The sequence below is a fragment of the Fistularia commersonii genome, chromosome 6 (assembly GCF_037954325.1).
Source record: "Fistularia commersonii isolate RoL2024-O1a breed Wild chromosome 6, RoL_Fcom_v1.0, whole genome shotgun sequence".
Taxonomy (NCBI): Eukaryota; Metazoa; Chordata; class Actinopteri; order Syngnathiformes; family Fistulariidae; genus Fistularia; species Fistularia commersonii.
The window spans coordinates 20353956-20375770 of NC_141289.1; the positions used below are offsets into that span (position 1 = coordinate 20353956).

The 21815-nt window shown below is 44.3% G+C and overlaps 1 protein-coding gene across 1 annotated transcript in view; it reads right to left on the reverse strand.

Moving 5' to 3' along the window:
• Positions 1 to 277: 277 nt before the first annotated feature.
• Positions 278 to 21815, reverse strand: part of LOC147233627 (transcription activator GLI2-like) — a 68631-nt gene continuing 47093 nt past the window's right edge. The window contains exons 6-14 of the mRNA XM_086147417.1: positions 16430 to 16631; positions 16138 to 16321; positions 14050 to 14160; positions 10461 to 10601; positions 9545 to 9694; positions 8091 to 8255; positions 6259 to 6549; positions 2686 to 3016; positions 278 to 2571 (exon numbers count right to left, since the gene is read on the reverse strand). Of these exons, the coding sequence (XP_086003543.1) occupies positions 854 to 2571; positions 2686 to 3016; positions 6259 to 6549; positions 8091 to 8255; positions 9545 to 9694; positions 10461 to 10601; positions 14050 to 14160; positions 16138 to 16321; positions 16430 to 16631 (3293 nt within the window). The 3' untranslated portion in view covers positions 278 to 853. The remainder of the gene's footprint in view (positions 2572 to 2685; positions 3017 to 6258; positions 6550 to 8090; positions 8256 to 9544; positions 9695 to 10460; positions 10602 to 14049; positions 14161 to 16137; positions 16322 to 16429; positions 16632 to 21815) is intronic.

A 21815-nucleotide genomic window follows, 5' to 3' on the forward strand; every position in this document is an offset into this window, starting at 1 on the left:
ATAGTCAGGAAATTACAGTATATTGTTCTTTAGCCAGTCTTTGTTTACCTTCATGTCAGTACGAGCTGCTCCGTGTAGGTGTGATGATGAAGCGGATTCAGATTTGAAGTGGATAAACAGATATTTCCAGAATAACAAAAATGTATTTTAAGTGTCCAGGAGTCTGTATTTTGGGATGATAAATTAAAATACTGGATAACAATGAACATCACCCGCCCACTAGGCCTGATACACTCCATTTTATATCTTTTTTTTATCAACATGAATGAAGTATCAGGCTAAAACATTCCTGATGCTGATGGTCTGAGCCAGCAAACCGTCAGTACGACACACACACACACACACACACACACACACACACATACATATATATATACACACACACACACACTCCCTGTCAGTTGGTACTGTATTTCTTTAAAAATGTACAAATGATATTTACATATCACCGAAAAACCGAGCAAGAATGTACAAGAGGACGAATGAGTCTGGTTTCTGCGGGATGAAAACAACGCTCACTAAGTCTCGGCGATGACATCGTGATGACATCATAGCGCGTAACCATCGCGCGGTTGTGTTGTGTTCCGAGTGTAACGGTCGTCGGCAGGGTTACCGGGTCTTCTCCGACACACTCCGGGTTCATGGAAACCAAACAAAAGCGAAACAAACGGGCTCCAAGAAAACACAGAAAAACGGCCCGAATGAAATATCGGTGACGGGACTTTACAGGAGGCTTTCTGTTTTTTGTTGGTTTTTTTTTGTTGAAATAACATCACATCTGGTTCTTCGCATCGCTTTGAACGTTTATGGGCCGCCTGAGGTCCGGAAGGAAACGCTTTACCGTGACAGGAGGCTAAGAGATCAAGTTCAGGAACTTGCTCTCTTCTGCCAAAGTAGTCAGCAAGGAGCTCATGTCCCCGATGGCCATGTTCCCCGTCCCCGTCCCCGCCGGCGCCAACGTGACCGAGTTCCTGGGCGTGGTGAGGCGGGAGGAGCTCCGGGAGGAGCTCTGGAGCCCCGGGCTCAGGGTTCCTGACATGAGGCTGGAGTGGTCGCCGTCGTCCAGGAGGCTCTCGAAGTCTATCTGCACCTGCTCCGATCTGGCCCGGGAGGCCCGGGTCGCCCGGAACTCGTCCGGTTCCTTCTCCGAAGGAGGACTTTCCAAGTTCTCGTCGGGTTCAAACAACTGAATGTGGCCCGTGTAGTGCATGACACCGTCCGTGGCGTCGAGTCCCGCCCCTGCGGGGTCGGGGTTACCGACCTCCTGTAGCTGCACCCCTGAAAGGCGCCTGTTCAAACCTTTAGGCTGGTCTGGGGGACGCGGCGCCAGATGCCGGGCACGTGGCGAAGGATTCCGCGAGGGGGCGTCGCAGTCCATCAGCGAGCCGCCGCAATCTTCAATTTTCACCTTCACGCTCTGAAATCCGTCACGGGTAAAGTCGACCTGCATGTCGACCGGCTCTTGTTTGCAGCCGGAGCCGAGCGCGACCTCCGCCGGCGAACGCCCGGCGTCGCCGTTTCTGCCGAACGTCCCGGCGCCGTGGTTGAATGTCTGCTGAGCGTAGCTTTGGATCAACATCTGGTGGAAGCCGGCATCGTCGCGTACAGATCCGAAGTCCTGGCCCTGCTGGAGGACGGCCAAGCTCCTGCGGATCTGCGTTTGAGACCGTTGCTGAGCGACTTGGAGGAATCCCATGGGGACGTTTTCTCGGCGGTCCGTTTGCGTCCTCCTTCGGGGCGCGTCCTCGACGGCCGTGCTTTCCGGGCATACCGACCGTCCCCGGAGAGGATCGCCTCGGAAGTGGCGATGAGTCCCCGGCTCTTCGAGGCCGTACCCCGCCGTCGTCTCGAAGGCGGCGTTCTCGGAAATGTTGGGCGGGCGCTGGCTGTAAGGGTAGCGGCGGAGGCTACCGCCGGACTGAGCGCATCCCCGTCGGGGTCGTCGATCCTCCGCGTGGAAGTGGGGCTGCGGGTTCCCGCCGAGCGCTCCCGCGCTGTTGTAGCGCTGCATCGGCGGCTGGTCGAGACGGTCGGCGGGCTCCCTCCTGACGGGGTCGCTGGCCCGGCGGGGAATGCGTGGGAGGACCTCCCGGGACGTCGCCGCGCAGCCGCCGTAGTATCCCGACGACAGCCCTTCGGTCGCTTCTTGGAAACCGTTTGGCTCGATGCACGGGAGAGGCGTCGGCGGTGCGCCCCCGGTGGCGGCGGCGTACCGTACCCTGAGGTGGTACTGCTGCGCTGGGGTCAAGCTGAAGTGACCGCTTCCCCCACACCGGCTGGCCTGACTGGAACGCCGCGAGATGTCGGCGGAGATCGGGTCGTAGGAGTCGGCCGAGCTGACGTTGCTCGGGCGGCGGATGCCGAACTGGGACTCTTGGCTGGAGGAGCAGGGGGAGAAGCCTGAGGAGCGGCGGCTGAGGGTGAAGACGGAGCTCAGGGTACTGGAGGTGCTGTCGCGGCGCTCCGACAGACCTCCCGGCAGAGTCGTGGTACCAGAGCTCAGGTCGTGAAAGCGGGAATCAGGGAAGGACGCGGGACCACCACCCATACTCGGAGTCTCGAGGAGGGACCCTGGAAGGACACAGAAAAGGAAACGGGAGTTGCCTTTGGCTTGAGGCGGCTGCTTCCACCGCGGGTTTCGGCGCAATCTTTTCAGATCCGGGTCCAAAAGTAGCCCCGGCCCACCTGAGGGTACAGGTGGCAGCCTAGTGCCGATGGCCGGGGGTGTCGGCTTGCCGGCCCACCGACAAGAGTCCCTCGCTGCCTTCAGCTTCTCCTTCTTCAGATGCTCCAGACGTTCCCGGGCGCCCGGCTGTTTCCGGACGTGGAGCCCCGCCACCGCGACCCCGCCAAAGGAGTCGTCCGCGAAGGGCAGGCCGTCCAGGGCGCTCAGGTCCCCCAGGCTTCCCCCGCTGGGCGCCGCCATTTCTACTCCACTGTCATTGTTGGTGGCGCTGCCAAGTGGTGATGGTTCGCTGCGACACGATGACTGACCGCCAGGGCTGGACTGATACATCTGGACACAAAGATGATGGATGGACTGATTTGCCGGCAAAGACTCCGGGGGATTCTGCTAAGAGAGCGAGGCGCGCAAATAAACAAGTACGCATTTATCTGAGTTAGAACGTCCAAATGAAAACAGGAGGTCGACAGGAGGCGCAACGCTTATTATTATTGGTTCGTCCGGAAGGACGGGAGCTCGAGCGGCGGCGCACGTAAATACCGTTTTTCATCATCTGATTTTACCCAAACGATATCATTTTTTCATGTCTACGTCAAAGAGAAAAATGGAAATTTGATTTAGAAAATCCTGACATTGAGTCGGCACATCTGCGGAGGTTCCCAGTCGTCCGGGTGACGGTGAATTCTCGACGAAATCTCCTCGCAGCGGCAACCGGACTTGAATTTCTTCACTTGAAGACGTTCGAAAAAGGGCTCCCCTCCTCTGTTTTGACAAAGATGGCTTCTTTGTTTCCAAATATCTGTCTTCTCTGGCCAGGGAGAAGAGAAAACCCCTCTCCGAGGAAGAAGGCCACGGACGCAACGGTTCGTAGGGGTCCTGGGATCAACACCAAGACAGACCGGGACCTTCTGCACCCTCCAAACTACCAGCAAAGATCCACCACTAGAACTTCCACCTGATCCAATAGGTTCAACTCCTTTGCTTAGCTTTACCTTTTCACATTGCGATCCAGGTAATCTCACAGTCTTTTGTCCCCAACGAATGACACCTCATTAGCATAACAACCCTGTTGGACCTACTTTCTTACACGACACCCAAAACCCCCGGCAGTGATATGAGGAAACTCATTGGAACCGAAGAAGCCTCTTGAATGAGGGTCGGAACGTCTTCCGGCAAAGGAATTCAAGTCTAGTTGAAGCAACAAGAATTGAGTCGGCACGCAATCGTCCACAAAACTAGCGTTAGCTCAGAAATCAACCAACCGGCAAAGGACCGAATGTCCCTTCAGAGCGATTCCGAGTCCCACTCAAAGAAAGGATCCAGTTGGGGTTCGAGGGCAGATACCTTTCCAGGGACGGGAGTCTCCGGAACGTCCGACGCCCCCCTACCGGGAGGTCGCCTCATTATCGGATCGGGTTCCGGAGCTGAACCGGCCGTGCACTCGGCCCGCCGTCACCCCCCCCCGCCACGCCTAATTGTAAATAATGAGTGTTTTCTGCAAGGGAGCAGATTACAGAGCGTCTCAGTCCGTCTGTGAATTGGAAATGTGCAGGATGAAAGGGCGCCGGAGGCCGAGCGCATCTTCGCCAGGCGCTTCTCTTCACGCTCAAACCTTCACCGCTTTTTGTTGAACTTTGACGCCGCCTTTAAACGAACCTGCAGAAACCGCCTTCGCTCTTGTTTCGGGAGCCGGGCGAGGGAACGGCCGGCGTCCGGGGGGGTCGGAGGTCGACATCAAGCGGACGTTTGACGTCGGATCCATTTTAAGACGGACGAGCTTCACGCGGGAACGTCCGCAGGAGTGTGATGGAATTGCTTTAAGAGGAGTTTCAGGATTGATTTCACTCAGGAAGAGTCAACATGAAAACCCGAACCTTCTCCTTTTGTTCTTGCTGGTCTTCATGGAGCCGATAGATTCCTCATGTTTCGGGCAAATCTTACCCAGCGAGTAGAAGAACACTTGTCGGCTAAGATTAGTCGTTCATTAGGGCTTGTTTGTTACGGCTTCTCAGCCGCTTCATTTCCTTTTTCAGGGAAAAAAAAGGTTTTCTTTGTTACAATGATCAGGTAATTATCTATCACACGTACTATTATCTTATTTAGAACTGAATATTTGTTTTGTTGTCATTATCATTATTATTATTGACAACAATACCACTGAAAATTTAATAACAATAATAATCAGACAGTTATTATTAATATTATTATTATTTTTATCATTATTATTATTATTATTATTATGTGTATCGTTATTATGTATTCCCTTTATATCTGTATTAATGTTATTAATAATGATAATAATAATACTATCATTAATGATCATATGATAATAATAATAACACACAATAATACACATTTTTTATGCATATTGTTATGTACATTATTATTTGTATTATTATGCATATGAGGCATTATATGCATTATATGTATTAATATGCATGTCACTACTATTATTAATAATAATAATATTATAATTATTTTCTTTATTATTATTATTGTTATTTTATTATTTTCATTATTATTATCATTTTATTATTTTCATTATTACTATTATTTTTTATTATGATTTTTTTATTATTAATTTGCATGTTACAATCATTATTATTAGCAGTATTGTTTTTATCATTGCAACAGGTTGGACAAAGTGAGAAACCCACAGCGCCCTCCTGTGTTTCAGTGTCACAACATCTGGATGGCATTTTGAGGTAACATTCATTCTTTTATTTCATTTTTAGCCGTGCACGCGGACGTGAATTTGTTTTATTTTATTTTATTTGCGAGTCCCCTCTCCCTCTCCTGCGACGCAGCCACTGATGTATCGGCGAGGCGTCTCGATCGCGGCGGTTGGTGTTTGAATATTAATGGGGTTCAGGTCCGTGACGCCCGTTTGATGGCTTTGGGTTTAAAGCGGCTTCTTGAAGGACACGTGATGCTAAAACACCGTGCACACGTATGCACGGCGTGACCAGAGCCTTCTCTGACACACACAAGTCACGTTTACTTTCGTGGCGCCTTCACTTGTGCTGCTTATCAGGCATTTTCATATATTTACATTTTTGTATTTTCGCTTTCCCAGTCGGGCAACTCACAGCTATTTTTTGGAAATTAAATTCCTGGAATTTTGTTTTATTGGCTTCGAAGATGATTGATTTTAACTCTGATTTTAAATCTTACCTTTTTGTTGGAATAATCGGTAAACGACAAATCGAGGAAGGCAAAAAGTCCGAGTGGGACGGATTTCACGATTCAGGCGAATGAAACAAAGAAAAAAAAAAGAAAATGAAGGAGGATTTAAAACTGTAAATGTTAAGAATACGGGCGAAAAGTGTGCGAAAGCAGAGCGACGGAGCAGCCGGAAGCGATATGAGAGGGGAACGTCGGAGGGTGGACGTGGGAGGAAATGATCCGGGATGCGGAAAGACGGCGCTCACCTCAGCAACGCCTGCCCTCGTCGCAGAAAAGAGGGGAAACGAAGGAAAGTCAGAAGGGAAAAATCACAGGGAAGTTGAGGCGCCGCGACGACGCTCTTCACGCGTTTTGTCCGTGAACGGATCTGCGAGCGCGTCTTTCCTCACCACGTTCTCCGACTTGATGGACGTGACCCGCAGGAAGTCCTCCACGCCTCTGGGGGAGCCGCCGTCCGACATCTTGTCCGCCTTCGGCGTCCCGTCTCCGCGGGCGCGCTCGTTCTCCGCGCTCCCCCTGGCTGGCGGCGGCGGCGGCGGCGGTTGCCTGGGCGACGGGTCACCCCGTTGCTTCTTGGTGACGTGGGCTTCGGGCCCGTGGACCGTCTTCACGTGCTTCCGCAGGGACGAGGGGTCGGTGTAGCGCTTGGTGCAGCCGGGGATCTTACAGACGTACGGTTTCTATGGAAACAAAGAAATACTGCCACTGACCTCCCGGGCCTTTCACCTCCGGCCACTAGGGGGCGCTATAACCGTCTCCACGCCTCGGTGCGAGCGCGGTACTTCTACTTTACTCTCTGGGTATTTCCCCCGTACCCTCGCAGTAATTTTCTCAGTATCCTTGCAGTATTCTCGCGGTATCTTTGCAGTATTCTCGCAGTATTCTCGCGGTATTCCCGCAGTATTCCTCAGTGCTGTGAGGGTACTCCAAGTACCACCTCGGTACGGTATTCTAGTAGTATCGCATATTTCCGCTTTACTCTGTCAGTATTTCCTCAGTATTCTCACTATACTCTTGCAGTAATCCTCGAGTATTTCCTCAGTATTCTCGCAGTATCCTTGCAGTAATCTCGCGGTATTCCCGCAGTATTCCTCAGTGCTGTGAGGGTATTCTCTGAGTATTCCAAACGTGACCTCGGTACAGTATTCTTAGTAGTATTCTTAGTGGTATCGCATATTTCCGCTTTACTCTGTCAGTATTTCCTCAGTATTCTCACTATACTCTTGCAGTAATCCTCAAGTATTTCCTCAGTATTCTCGCATTAGTATTTCCCCTGCATTGGTCAAAGTACTCGCCAGGTATTCTTGCAGTATTTTCCTGGGTATTTTCTCAGTATTCTCCGGGTATACTCAAAGTAACACCTGAGTACTTCCCAGTATTTCCTTGGCGTTCTTGTAGTAATCCCCAAGTATTCCCACAGTATACCCAGATAATATATAAAATATAAGATACTATTGTCTTTGTATTTACTTAGCATTGTTGCAGTATACTTATGCAGTATACTGTGAGTATGTTCTCTGAGTATTACCTCAGTATTCTGAGGATATTGTCTCAATATTTTCACAGTCTTCACTCTCAGTATTCTCACAGTATTCTCGCAGTAATCCCGAGGTATTTTCTCAGAGTTCTCGGGGTACGAGCGCAGTAATCCCCAAGGATTCCCACAGTATACTTAGATAATGTGAGTATGCGCTCTGAGTATTAATCCGCAAGTATTACCCCAGTATCCTCAGTATGATGTTTTCTCAATAGTATCATAGTATTCAAACTTGCCTCTCGGTATCCTTGCAGTACTTTCTCTGTATTCTCACAGTATTTCCTGAATTTCCTCAGTATTGTTACAGTAATCCCGAAGCACCTCCAAGTTTTTTTTCCCCTCAGTATTCTCTCAGTACTTCCCAGTACTTGTCAGTATTGCACCAGCCTCCCAAATGCCCCCCTTAGTATTTCCACAGTATTCTTGCGGTATTCTCGCAGTAATCCCCAAGGATTCCCCAGTATTTCCTCAGTATTCTCGCAGTAATCCCCACATATCTCCAGACATTCTCCAAGTACTCTCGCAGTATTCTCACAGCAATCCCCAAGTACTTTGGAAATATTTCAAATATTTTCCTGCATTTCCTCAGAATTGTGATCCCAGTATTTTGCACCAACATCCCAAACCTTCCCCCGAGTGTTTCCCGAGTTTAGTTGAGGTGAAGCCTCGCGTTCCCGCCGGTACCTCGTTGGAGTGCGTGCGGTTCTGGTGCTTTGCGCGGTCGGAGGCGTTGGAGAAGGCCTTGCTGCAGCCCTCGTGCTCGCACACGTACGGCTTCTCGCCGGTGTGAGAGCGCAGGTGGGTCTTGAGGTTCTCCAGGCGGGAGTAGGCCTTGGAGCAGCCCTCGAACTGAAGGGGGAGAAGAAGAGGGAGCCGGTTGAACCGACCGTGACCTCTGACCTCTGACCTCCGAACATGAGGAGCTGCTCTCAAATGGACTTTATATCCGTTATTCTCATTAAACTCTGAGAATGTTATATTTTCTCAGACTTAAAACAATAGTAATCAGACGAACGAGAAAGAAATCACGAGGAAATGGTCTTTTCTTTCAAAAGTCAACACAGAAAGAGAAAAATAGGAGTTTAACGTCGTTTCCGGACTATTGAGCGCAACGGATAAAAAAGCGAAATAAATCTATGTGTACATATATAGGCCGCACTTGTCTATAGATACATATAGATACAAAATAAATAAAATATGAATAAAAAAATAAAATGAAATATAAATAAATACATAAATCTATGTGTACATATATAGGCTGCACTTGTCTATAGATAAATATAGATACAAAATAAATAAAATATGAATAAAAAAATGAGATATAAATATAAATAAATACATAGATCTATGTGTGCATATATAGGCCACACTTCTCTATAGATATTGATAAAAAATAAATAAAATATGAATAAAAAAATAAAATATAACATAAATAAATACATAAATCTATGTGTACATATATAGGCCGCACTTGGCTATAGATAAATATAGATACAAAATAAATAAAATATGAATAAAAAATAAAATATAAATATAAATAAATACATAAATCCATGTGTACATATGTAGGCTGCACTTGTCTAAAAATAACCAGAAATGAAAATGTAATAAATGAATAAAATGTAAATAAAAAACAAAATAGAATATGAATAAAATATAATTAAATATAAATAAAAATAACGAAATAAATCTATGCTTACATATATAGGCCGCACTTGTCTATAAATAAACAAATAAATAAGATATAATTAAAAATAACTAAATAGATCTGGTTGTACATATTTGTCTATAACCCGCAGGTGTCCACATTGTAACATGAGATACTTACACACAAACATTTTTTTTTTTAACTTTTGATTAAATCCATAGCGGGAACACACACACACACGTACCGGAAAAGCTTTTTTGCGAACTTGTCGAACGGCCTGAGAATTTGACGCTCATTTCACCGGTCGATGCGACCGGGCTAAACGTTTTAGCGGCGTGAAGCTCATTAGCTTAACCTCCATAAATTAGCCGCATGGTTGTTCAAAAAAGCGCGTGCAGAAAGCAGCGTCTTATAGTCCGGATAACGCCGAGCCGGTCGCTTCCTCCGCGGCTCACAGATCCGATCTGAGCGCGCTCAGGGTTTCACCCACCGTGCATTTGTGCGGCTTCTCGCCGGTGTGGCGCCGCATGTGAACCACCAGCATGTACTGGGCCTTGAAGGGCTTCTGCTCCCGCGAACACTCGTCCCAGCGGCACACGAACTCCTTCTTCTCCCCGTGGATGTGATCGTTATTGATGTGCTGCACGCGACACACACACACACACACACACACACACACGGAGATGAGTGTTTTTTTTCTCCGGAGCTGTCCACTCAGAGCCTCCGCCGTGTTTTTACGTCCCGTGGCTGTAAATCTCCGAGGAAAGGCCGCGGCGAGAAAACTAATTAGGCCCTCAGACGTTTCTTTTTTTTTTTTTTTTTTGAGGTCCCCGATTCAAGTCGAGTCTTCACTCGTTGAAAAAAAGAAAAACTCTTGAAAAAATATATTAATCTTAGTTTGCGTCAAAAAAAAACCTCTTAATTTAAGACACTTAAAAAGAAGCGTCTCGGTGAGATAAAGGGGCTTATTTTAAGAGCCAACATGTAACATTTGCTTCTGGGCCTGGCAGATGATTTCATTAAAACAGCACCCTGGTACTTTCAGCTTAGAAGAAATATACTTTTAAGTGAAAATAAAAAATAAATAAATTCAACCCGCGTTCACGTTTCGGGATTCGTCTTTAAAAGGAATGTCCGATGAGCTTATTACCGTCGTTATTATTATTATTTCTGTCATCCCGTCCGTCTATTGTGTCGCGTTCATCCGCAACACAAGAAATGGAATAAATAATAATTTATAACAATAACATTTTAAGCTGAAATACTCGGATGTGAATCTGGATTAAGGATATAAAAAACAATCGGCATGAATTCAAATAAATAGCAAAAAGGGGAAATAATGTGCAAATATTACAACTCCCCAAATCAGCACGAAACTGCGTCAAAACAACGTTTTCAAGTCTCACGTGCACGAGCTGCTCCTGCGTGTCGAACTCTTTGCTGCAGGCGTCCCAGCGGCAGTTGGTCTCGTAAACGGCGTCGGGCTCCTGCTTGCACTCGTCACGCTCGCCGTCGTCCTTCGGGTCCGACAGGCCGGCGTGGAGGTTCTGAAGGTCCGAAGCACAGCGTTTTCCAGTTAGCGCTCCTCGTTTGCGGTCACGGGCCGACGCCGAACCCGGGATTACAGACCAGGCCCGACGTCGTTTTTAACTCTTGACGTCTGTTTACCGCCACTTGTAATTAAACGGCGGGAATCAGACCAAATAAAAAGTCCCTTCATGTGATGTTCGGGTGCAACCGTGCAAAACGGGAACGACCGAGGCGTCAGCAACGTTTCCGGGCCGGTCGTCCCAATATGGCCCGACAATATTCAGCACCAGACGCACAGATTAAATAGATAAATTAGAAAAAAAAGAAAAATAATGGAATTCATAAGTGAGTAATTCAGGAAGTAAATAAAAATTGAAAAAAAATCTTATGGCACACGGAATAAATAGATAAATTAGAAAAAAAAGAAAAATAATGGAATTCATAAGTGAGTAATTCAGGAAGTAAATGAAAATTTAAAAAAAATCTTATGGCACACGGAATAAATAGATAAATTAGAAAAAAAAAGAAAAATAATGGAATTCATAAGTGAGTAATTCAGGAAGTAACTAAAAATTTTAAAAAAATCTTATGGCACACGGAATAAATAGATAAATTAGAAAAAAAAGAGAAATAATGGAATTCATAAGTGAGTAATTCAGGAAGTAAATAAAAATTTTAAAAAAATCTTATGGCACACGGAATAAATAGATAAATTAGAAAAAAAAGAAAAATAATGTAATTCAAAAGTGAGTAATTCAGGAAGTAACTAAAAATTTTAAAAAAATCTTATGGCACACGGAATAAATAGATAAATTAGAAAAAAAAGAGAAATAATGGAATTCAAAAGTGAGTAATTCAGGAAGTAACTAAAAATTTTTAAAAAATCTTATGGCACACGGAATAAATAGATAAATTAGAAAAAAAAGAGAAATAATGGAATTCATAAGTGAGTAATTCAGGAAGTAAATAAAAATTTTAAAAAAATCTTATGGCACACGGAATAAATAGATAAATTAGAAAAAAAAGAAAAATAATGGAATTCATAAGTGAGTAATTCAGGAAGTAAATAAAAATTTTAAAAAAATCTTATGGCACACGGAATAAATAGATAAATTAGAAAAAAAAGAAAAATAATGGAATTCATAAGTGAGTAATTCAGGAAGTAAATAAAAATTAAAAAAAAATCTTACGGCACACGGAATAAATAGATAAATTAAAAAAAAGAAAAATAATGGAATACATCAGTGAGTAATTCAGAAGGTAAATAAAAATAAAGAAAATATCTTATGGCACACGGAATAAATCGATGAATTTAAAAAAAAAAAAAAAAGAAAAATAATTGAATACGTAAGTGAGCATTTCAGTACATAAATAAGTATAAACTCATGATGCACAAGACACATGGAAAAAATAAATGAATTAAGAAACAAATTTTAAAATATTGGAATACATATGTGAGTAAGTTAGTAGGTTAAATATATTAAAAAAAGAAATCTCATGACACACAAGGCACAAGGAATAAATAGATGAATTGAAAAAAGACTAAAATAATTGAACGCACAAGTGAGTGATTCAGTAAATCAATAAAAATGAAAACTCATGGGAAAATTGAAGATGTCATAAATTGGCAAGAAATCACATCAGAATAAACCAAATATCTTTTGCGACCAACGGAAAAAACACGGACTTTACATCGTAGCAACTGGAATTGATTTTCTTCTAGAAAACTGGACTTGAAAATCCAAAAGCCGGAGGAAAAATCAAACTAGCGAAAAGAAATAAAACAAATAAGACAAAAAAAAGTCAAATCTGCAGGCTAGTTTTTCCTGCTCTGAACCGCCCTACTTTCCCATTTTACCTCTATATGACGCTTTTATTCACTGGGAAAAAAAAGCGCTCATATATTTGTGAGGTCATCAGCAAAAAATGAAATGATAAAGTAAAAACAAAAAAAAAAAAAGAGAGGGATAAATTAGGGGTAAAAACGTGACATAAAAATGAATTCCATCGTCAAGAGGGGGTGATCACCATCAGCACAAAACCGCCTGAAATTCCTCACCCAGACAAAATTAAAAATACACCCAACTAAATAAACATAAATCCCCAAAGACGTGAAAGATCTGAAAATCATCAGGCCGAGAATCTTTGCGCCGCTAAAACCTTCTTTCCAAAAAACACCCTCGCTTTGCAAAAAAAAAAAAAAAAAAAAAAAAAGATTCAGACTTTCTAAAAATGCCCCAATTCTATGAAAAATCTCTTCCAGGAGACAGACGGACACACACACACACACACACACACATGTGTAATGTTGATCCATCCAGCCTCCCTGAGCTGGACCGACACACTAACACACACACACACACACACACACGCACGTGCGCGCACACACACGTGCTGACTGCAGCATGTTTTCGTCGGTCCGACGGCGCCGTCTTCATCCATCCTGGAGGCCCCCAGACGCCGCCGCGCCGCCGCCCCCATGCATCACGGCCGGGCCGCGCTCGCTCGCCAACAACGCCCGCAAATTTGTCAAAAGACGGAGGAAAAAAAGCTCCTCACATGACAATAAAGCCGGGCCAATATTTCATGAAAATGAAGTGCTCTGGCACAGTTTACGTGGGCCGGCGGGGGAAAGCTCTTATCGTGTGGGGTTTTTCTGGGGTGGCTGAGGGGGCCGGGGGGCCCCGGGGGCCCCGAGGGGGCCCGAGGGGGGCCGAGGGGGCTCCCGGGTCACCAGTTGATCGCGCCGACCAACGACCGTTCACTTCTTGGCTTGAAGACGTCTCGGTGACGGCGTGTTATGAAAGTCACGCGGGCAAAAACTCCGAAACGTCTTCAAGAGAAGAAATTTAAGTCGGACCGTCACGACGAGAAGATTCGGACAAAAGGTCGCCGTGAACCTGGGTGACGAATCTTCTGTAGAACATTTTTTATTTTTTTTTTTAAATTATATTTTACACCTTTACACTTCGGAATTTATTTTATTTTCCTTCATTTTATTTTTTACTTTTTATTTTCGAATATCTCATGTCATTCACGCATATCTCACTTTCAGTTCTTCACCCTCTCATTCAAACCTCATGGAAAATAATGCAAAATATAAATATCCTCCTGATAATATATCGAAACATGGCCACTTTTCTTTCTTTTTTTTTTTTTTTTTCGCATGACTGCTATTTTGCACAGAGAAAACCGTCCTGCTGCTTCTATCTACGGACTTGTGCATGAAACGCTACACAGAAAAATGGCATTAAATATCATACTTTCCCATTTACCGTTTAAAGTAATGTAATTCTAATGTGCACTTTACTGACAATTTATTTTAGTTTTTATTATTATTATTATTATTATTGTTTTTTTTTTATTATTATTATCAATAATAATTTTTAATTATTATATATGACAAACTGACAATAAAGCTGACTTTGATAGAAATAAATGAAATAAAAGAATTGAAGCTGGTACCGGCGAGCAGGCCAGCGCCGGCCTCAGGCCCTCCGTCTCGGTCTTGACCTTTGACCTTTTGGTGTTGGCAGGGTTGACCGTGCTGCTGACGTCCGATTCCCCGCTCCGGTTCTGAGGAGAAGCAGAAGATAAGGAGGAGATGTTTGGGTTTGGTGAGTCGCCTCACTGACGCTGGGAAATCCAGGGTTGATGCGAAAACGTGGGACTCTGATATGAATTCAAAATGTAATCAATCGTTCATTATAATAACCAAAATGTAAAAAAAAAAATAAAATGTGAAAAGCTGCTCTAGATGTATTCTGTCATCATGTTATTACACAAATAATTGTATTTTCTTTTTAAAAATATATTTTGTGAAATGATGTCAAAGACACAGAATCGGACGGAGCGGAGGAAACATTTGTGTTTAAAGCTTGTCTGGATAATTTATGACTTTTTCATTTAGTTATTATCATTATTAAAAACACTGAATTTTTTATTGATTCCAGTGAGCTGTATTCTAATCTCGTAGTTATATTGTACTACTTTTACGTTAGTTAGTGCAGAGGCTTTATGACATCATGCTCTAATATCAGTCATAAGAGCGTAATAATTTGATAATAAGTAGTTTTTTAATGAATCCTCTGGAGAAATCCAGTCCAGAGTTCAGCTACCGGTTTCCCGACCTCTTGTAGCTGCAGGATCCAGCTGGACGTCTCCAAAGCCAAACATCTGATTGTGGTTTGTGTTTGTGCAGCTTCTGGATCGGATGAACAATGACGTTTGGCGGCAAAAAGCGAAACAAGACCGGCGGTTCCAAGTAAGCGGGCAAGTTCGGGGGTTCAGGGGGTTCGCGAGCCGCTTTGGCGACTCGTACTGTTCGCATGGAAGCCGTTATAAAACTATTACTTAAATTATACATCGGCATCCGCGTTCATCCCGACGTTACGGCCCGAAGCTGAGCGGCGAGGAGCCCGGAGGAGGGGGAGCTCAACCGCCGCTGGACAGAAAATGGTCGCCAAGCCTTCAAAACGGGGAAAAAAAACACAAAATCTCCGATGTTTCGACATCGAAGGTTTCTCGATGTGGTTGGAGGGAAGGACTTCCACCTGAAGACCCATCGATGACCTATTTTAAAGCTATAAGTAACATAAATAAGGTATTCAATAAATGAACGCTACGGTTATCCCACAACACGGGAGCGCAATTGTGTTTTGGCCGTTTGTGCCAAAAAGAACTTGACGATGCTGCAGCTTTCACAAAACGATGAATGCATTATTGAAATAATTTCATTATACGTCCATAAAAAAATGTTTTTTATGAAAACAAATATAAGAAGCGTGTTTTAATGCATTTTGAAGCACTTTCCATCAACGCACTGTACAACTGAAAGGGGATTATCAACTGGAAAATAAAGCGGTGCGGTCGGGGGAGGCAGGAGAGGCCGTGCCTCACTTGCCAATCCTGGGAAAAACTTTGGCTGTAATTATCGGTCATTTGCACCATAAAGGTATTTTTCATTAAACTTCAGCCATTTTAGATTCAAAATGGCTCGATTTTCACCTTTGCTGTTCAAATACTGAGAAGAGACATGCGGTGAGGCAGCGGATTGTCGAGCCTCAATGACAGCTGACTGCTAGCATGCTCTGTGCTAACACCGGATTGCTGTCTCTATTCAAGTGTTTAAATACTTTTGCTATATGAACTACATTTCAAACGTAGTGTTTTTTTTGTCGACACCTGGAAGCGTGTTACTACTTTCTTGTGCTGAGCGATCAGAAAAACATCTGCCAAGAGCCACCAAGTGAGGCACGCAGTTCCCCTGCCTCACGGTAGGAGGCGCTGATTTCCAATGAGACTGAAGGACGACAAAGACAACTTCTACAACCAACTTTTTGATGCTTTTTTTTTTCAGAAGGAGCGGCGCATGGACTTCATTTATCAGTAAAGGTAAGACCATAACTTTTAATTAAATGTGTTTTTCTGTGCGCTACTTCCTATGTGTGAAGACAGCTGATATGCATTTAACCATAACCTGTGAACGTCACCGGAGAAAGGGGGGGGTTAAGCGATCATTCTCGGTCGATGTTAAGTGAGAGTGTGTTTCACCTTGGCCGTGGGCTCGCCATGGGCCGGCGTGGTCGCGGGGGGGCCGGGGCCCAGCTGGCGGCCCGGGTAGGCCGGCGCCGGCTGGAGGAGCGGCGAGTGTCCGAAGGCGCCGAGGCTTCGCTGCTGCGACAGGAGCTGCTGGTAGAGCAGCGGGTTGATGGGGTGCGGGAACGCCAGCGACGGACTGCACACACACACACACACACACACACACACACACACATGTGCGGTCAGACTCACGTGTTTTTTTTTGTTTTTTTTTTCACGAGGAATTTCGCGAACGGCGTCGCACCTGAGCCCCCCTACGGATAAATGTCCGTAGGAGCTGCCGGCGGCGGAGCTGGAGCGCGAGCTGTTGATGTAGGCCACCAGCGAGCTGGGCGAGGTGCGGATCATGGTCTGCAGGTCGATGCTGGCGTCCGACAGCGGCGACACGGATAGCGTGCGTTTCCTGCTCAGCCTCGGGGTCACTCTCGGGCTGGAGAAGCGCGACACTGACGGCGAAACAGGAAGTAGAGGCTCGACTGAAAACATCAAGTGCGACGAAGGGGAAGAAAAGCGGGGATGAAGCTAAAACAGGAAGCTGACTGGCGACCTTTGACCTCTCCTTCCCCAGACGTGCGGGGAAGCAGAGGGACTCCTGAATTTCCCACGATGACAATTAAACGTCATTTGTTAGACGCGCGTAAACATATATATATACATCGTTAACATCACCGTCTCGATAAAACCCCGTCATTTTCGCGACCTCTCGCTCCAAATGTGTGTTTTCCCCCGATGGTCGTTAGCCGCCGGAGCGCTGATGAATGCGGCGTGTTTGTAATTAATGAGTGTGATTAATTGAGCGTCAGGAGGCTCCGATACGGGGCGAGTAATCACACAGGTAGCATTTTTTAACAAAGAAACGTATCGACATCCGGTAGTTACTGTGTGATTACATGCAACCTTATTTACTGGTGTTAAATAAAAAAGGCAGAGGGTGAAAAGAGAAAAGCCTTCCTTGAATATCATAAATATTATAAATAAATATTGTGACATTTTGCAACATTCAATGTCTGATAACAAATAATCCTGTTTGCCCCAAGAAACAAATAGAATATGGGTAAAATAGAAATATGCAAATATCAAGGGGAATTTTCTACAATTGATCAAGAAGGGAAAGTTTGAAATACTTAAATCAGAGTTAAAAATGATCCAAATGTATAGAAAAAAAATACATTTAAAGGCATGATTAGATTACCATTTACTCGCTCATTCATTTTCTTTTTACACAAGGTATATTTATGAATTGCAATTCCAACTATACGGTATTTAACACAATAAATATCACAAAATAAATGCAATAACAACTCCTTCAGTTCATATCTTAAGCTTAAAAATGGTGCAATATCTGACCGTTTTGCAGTATTTTTATTTTTTTTTAGCACAAACATCTGCTACAAACATTGACAAATAAATGACTGTACAAAAAAACAAATAAGTACATCAAAATAGTGGAAGTTTGCAGAAAATTTTGACCTCCTAAAATGGACTGTAAGAAAAAATAAAAATAGAAAGAAAAAGTTGTTTTTTTAATATTACAATCTTAAAACAACTAAAATTTAACCTAAATCAACACTAGAAATATTTTTTAAAAAAACAAAAATAATTGATTAAAATGGTCATATATCCAGCTCAAAAAATATAAACTAGAGAGAAAAATAAACCCATAATCATATTTCCGGGTTCCGGGTCGTTTACGTACTTCGAAGAATTTACAAACGGCAGTTTTTATGTGAACGATTCTTTCTTGCCTTCTTCTCCATCCCAAAATGTGACCCCATTAGGATTCGGACCGGGCGAATCCATCGCCGCCCGATAATCCCCATAATTAGCTCTGATAAGCATCGCACTGGCGTGTCTCCATGTTAGATGAGGCCAATTTAGCCGGATTGATTTCCAGCGCGAGGAAACGTATCGTTGGCCGCCGCATCCATCTCTGCGACCGACATTTACACCCAACACATTTACATTCCCGTTCCAGCGGCGGCGGGATCTCGCAGAAGAAGCGAAAAAGAAAGAAGCTCTTTAAAGGAACCCTATGTAAGTTTTGTTTTCTTCTTACCCTCAGCTGACAGCAGGGGGCGCAATTCGCTGTTAATTCTGTCCGATGGATTCTTCGGGGTTCCTTCGTCTCAAAGATCCGAGTTCAGTTTCAGCCAATAGCAAATATTTTTTCAATTAAACAAATATGTTCACAACAAAGCTGTCTAGCCACGGGTAACACACACACACACACACACACACACACACACAATCTATTTGTACATTTCCTGTAGAAAGCCTGTGAAGTTTGGTTTACAGTTAGTCTTTTTTCTTTCGTGAATCTGAAATTTTCCCAAAGATTTTTACAAAAATTTTCCTTGGTTTGGTCTTCAGAGTAAAGACACATTTTGTCATCCTGCAGCTGCAATGAGACGGCTTGTAAATTTAAACAAAATATTTGTAGTACAGACGATAATGACGATGGAGGAATTGCTAAAGCCATTAAAATACATCGTGGATGGAGAATTCTTCTCCCTGTCATACCGACGCCATGTTGTTGTCTTCTCCTTCTTCTTCTTCTTCTTCTTCTTCTTCTTCTTCTTCTTTTTCTTCTTCTTCTTTTGAGACTGTCCTGGTGGCACTGCTGCATTTTCCGCATTCGGCTAGCTCCCAGAAAGCATACGGAATCAGGCAGGAAAGGAATGCAGAAGACTAAAAAAGCCACAACAAACCTCTGCTGTTGGGTCTCCTTGAATTTGCACCTTTGAGGAGATCAAAAAGTTGGAGGATTTCAAGTGCTTAGGGTCAACAGACCAGAGGGTAGCAGGATGTTGAAGAGCGGTGAAGAAACGAGTTTGGGCAGGTTGGAGAAAAGTGTCAGGGGTACGAAGAGATAGAAGAACATCAGCCAGAAGGAAAGGAAAAGTGGAGGAGACGGTGATGAGAGCAGCAAGGCTGTGTGGTTTGAGGAGAAGAAAGGAAGCACAGCTGGAGGTGGAAGAGATGAAGATGTTGAGATGCTCTTTGGGAGCGACCAGGATGGAGAGGATCAGGAATGAGTCCATCAGAGGGACGACACATGTTAGATGTTTTGGAGAGAAGGGCAGAGATGGTTGGGTCATGGACAGAGGAGGGAGAGGGAATATATTGGTAGACGGATGCTGGAATTGGAGGTCCGGAGGAAGACCAAAGAGAAGATGGATGGACGTGGTGAGAGAAGATATGAAGGTAGTTGGTGTGAGAGAGGAGGATCGAGAGAATAGGGTGAGATGGAGAAGGTGGAGCCCAAAGGAGAAGAAGAAGTTGTCACAGGGGTGCAGGACATGTATGACCGTGTTTCCGCTTTGAGCTCCGTCGGTGCATCTTCGCTGTGGGTCACCGCTAGCACGGCGCTAGCTCAGCAACAAACATGGATGACGGCCGGGGAGATCTTCTCCTAACTGGGTTGCACGGTTTTAAGCTCATTCTTGCTGATTTTTTCCACTTAATTTGACAGTTTTTAATCATATTTCTAGTCAACATGGCTCAACTTGGTTTTTGGCAAGTTTATGCCATTTCCCTGCGGTGGAGTGACTTGACTGAGGGGAAAAAATATGAGATTTTTTTTTTTTTTTATCTAGAAGATGATTAAACAAAGTTTGAAACGCGATGCTGATTCTCCCTGTGATGAAGTCACGAGATAAAACAGACTCCTTCTATCATCCCGCTGATCCGTCTGCTCGCTCGCCTCCAAACCACCATCACTCAACAGAGCGCCTCTTTTGGACGCGTCCTCCGGCATCTGGCGAGGATCAACCCCTCGCTTCCCGTCAGCTCCCAGGAAAGCGCTGTGATCGCGGGATATTCGGGACCCGCTGTGTTTGCTTTCCCCGTTGGCGCTAATAAATGGGTGTTGGCAGGGGGAGGGGGGTCCAACTCCAGTACAAATTTCCCACATGTGTTATCCGTTAACACCCGGAGACTTTTAGGGGTGTGTTTGAGTTCACTCCAAAGAGGAAAGAAAACATCTTGTTCCTCAGGGGAAGCCCGAGATCCACCGGCGACAGACGTTAGCATTACAGGGGGCGCCGCGGGACGCTAATTCGGATATTTAAGTAGCTGCAGCTCCGGGGTCAGGGGTCGAGGATCGGGTGTGTGTTTGTGAAGTCCAGATCTGCCTCCGTTCGCAGCTTCGCCTCTGGGGAGACGGGGTTATTCATGAGCACTCAAGATTCAATTATCTTTGAATTCTGACCTGTTATGACCTGATAATACACGGAAGTTAACCGCGACGTCGGTCGGTTGCTGCTTATTGATGATCTATAAACCTGTAGTTGCTGGGATGCAGCCCTCTTTCTGAATATAGTCAGTAAGTTCAATATCCTGGAGATAAAAGCTGTTTTTTATTTAGTGTTTTGTTTTTGGGGGCTTTTTGTGGCATTTTTTCTCATTTTTTCAGTCAGTGAAGAGCAATTTTTTTTTTTCTAATTTCACTCTTTCAGTCTTTGGTCAGTGGATTCTCCAATTTGAAATTGTTTCATCTCATTTGAGAGATAAGCGCATATTTTATCTTATTTTATTTCATCGGCTCCAGCATTCCCCATGACCCTGAGTGCAGGATAAGTGGCAGAAAATAGATGGATGGATGGATCTTTTATTTTATTTTATTTTGCTTTATTTTATTTTAATTTATTTTATTTTATTTCATTTTATTTTATTACATAGGCTCCAGGAGCCGCTGTGACCCTGAGCACAGGATAAGTGGCAGAAGATGGATGGATGGATATTTTATTTTATTTTATTTTATTTTATTTTATTTTATTTTATTTTATTTTATTTTATTCTATCTTATTTTATTTTATCTTATTTTATTTTATTTTATTTTATTTTATTTTATTTTTTTAATTTTATTTCATTTTATTTTATAGGCTCCAGGATCCCCTGCGACCCTGAGTGCAGGATAAGTGGCAGAAGATGGATGGATGGATATTTTATTTTATTTTGTTTTATTTTATTTTATTTTATTTTATTTTATCCTATTTGTTTTGTTTTATTTTATTTTATTTTATTTTACTTTATTTTATTTTATTATTGCATAACTTTCAGTGATTTGTGATGTTTTTTTTTAGGATTATTTCTTCCACAATTGAAAGTAAATCTTAGTGGATAAATTAGTTTAGGTCATGAGACTTATTCCGTTCCCTGCTCGTACACTGTTGGCCTTTTCTAATGACAGAACGAATCCCGCTTTCAAAAAACAGGTTGGATCAACCGATGGGCGTTTGCCCGGACGTGACTGGACCTCCAGCGGGGACGGGAGTCACCGAATCCACCTGCCGTGGCTTCCCGGACGCGTGGCGGCGACAGGCTTGTTTACGAGAAGCTCCGGATCCACCTGAAGGCCGTTTGAAGTCGTGCGGCATGAAAAATGTATACGAGGCTGTTTTATTTCCACGCCGGGCCTCTGATCTGGTTTCATCACCCACCTGGACTCCACCACCGGCGGGGATTCACTCAGAGACGCAGACGTGAGCTGGGTGGGCCGCTGCCATGTTGGATTCATTAAAAACTACAAGGGGGGCTCGGGCGGGGGGGCCGCGGGGGGCCGCGGGGGGCCGCGGGGGTCTGTGGGGTACCGTGGGGGGGGGCAAGATAGAAATCTAACAGGGTTTCAT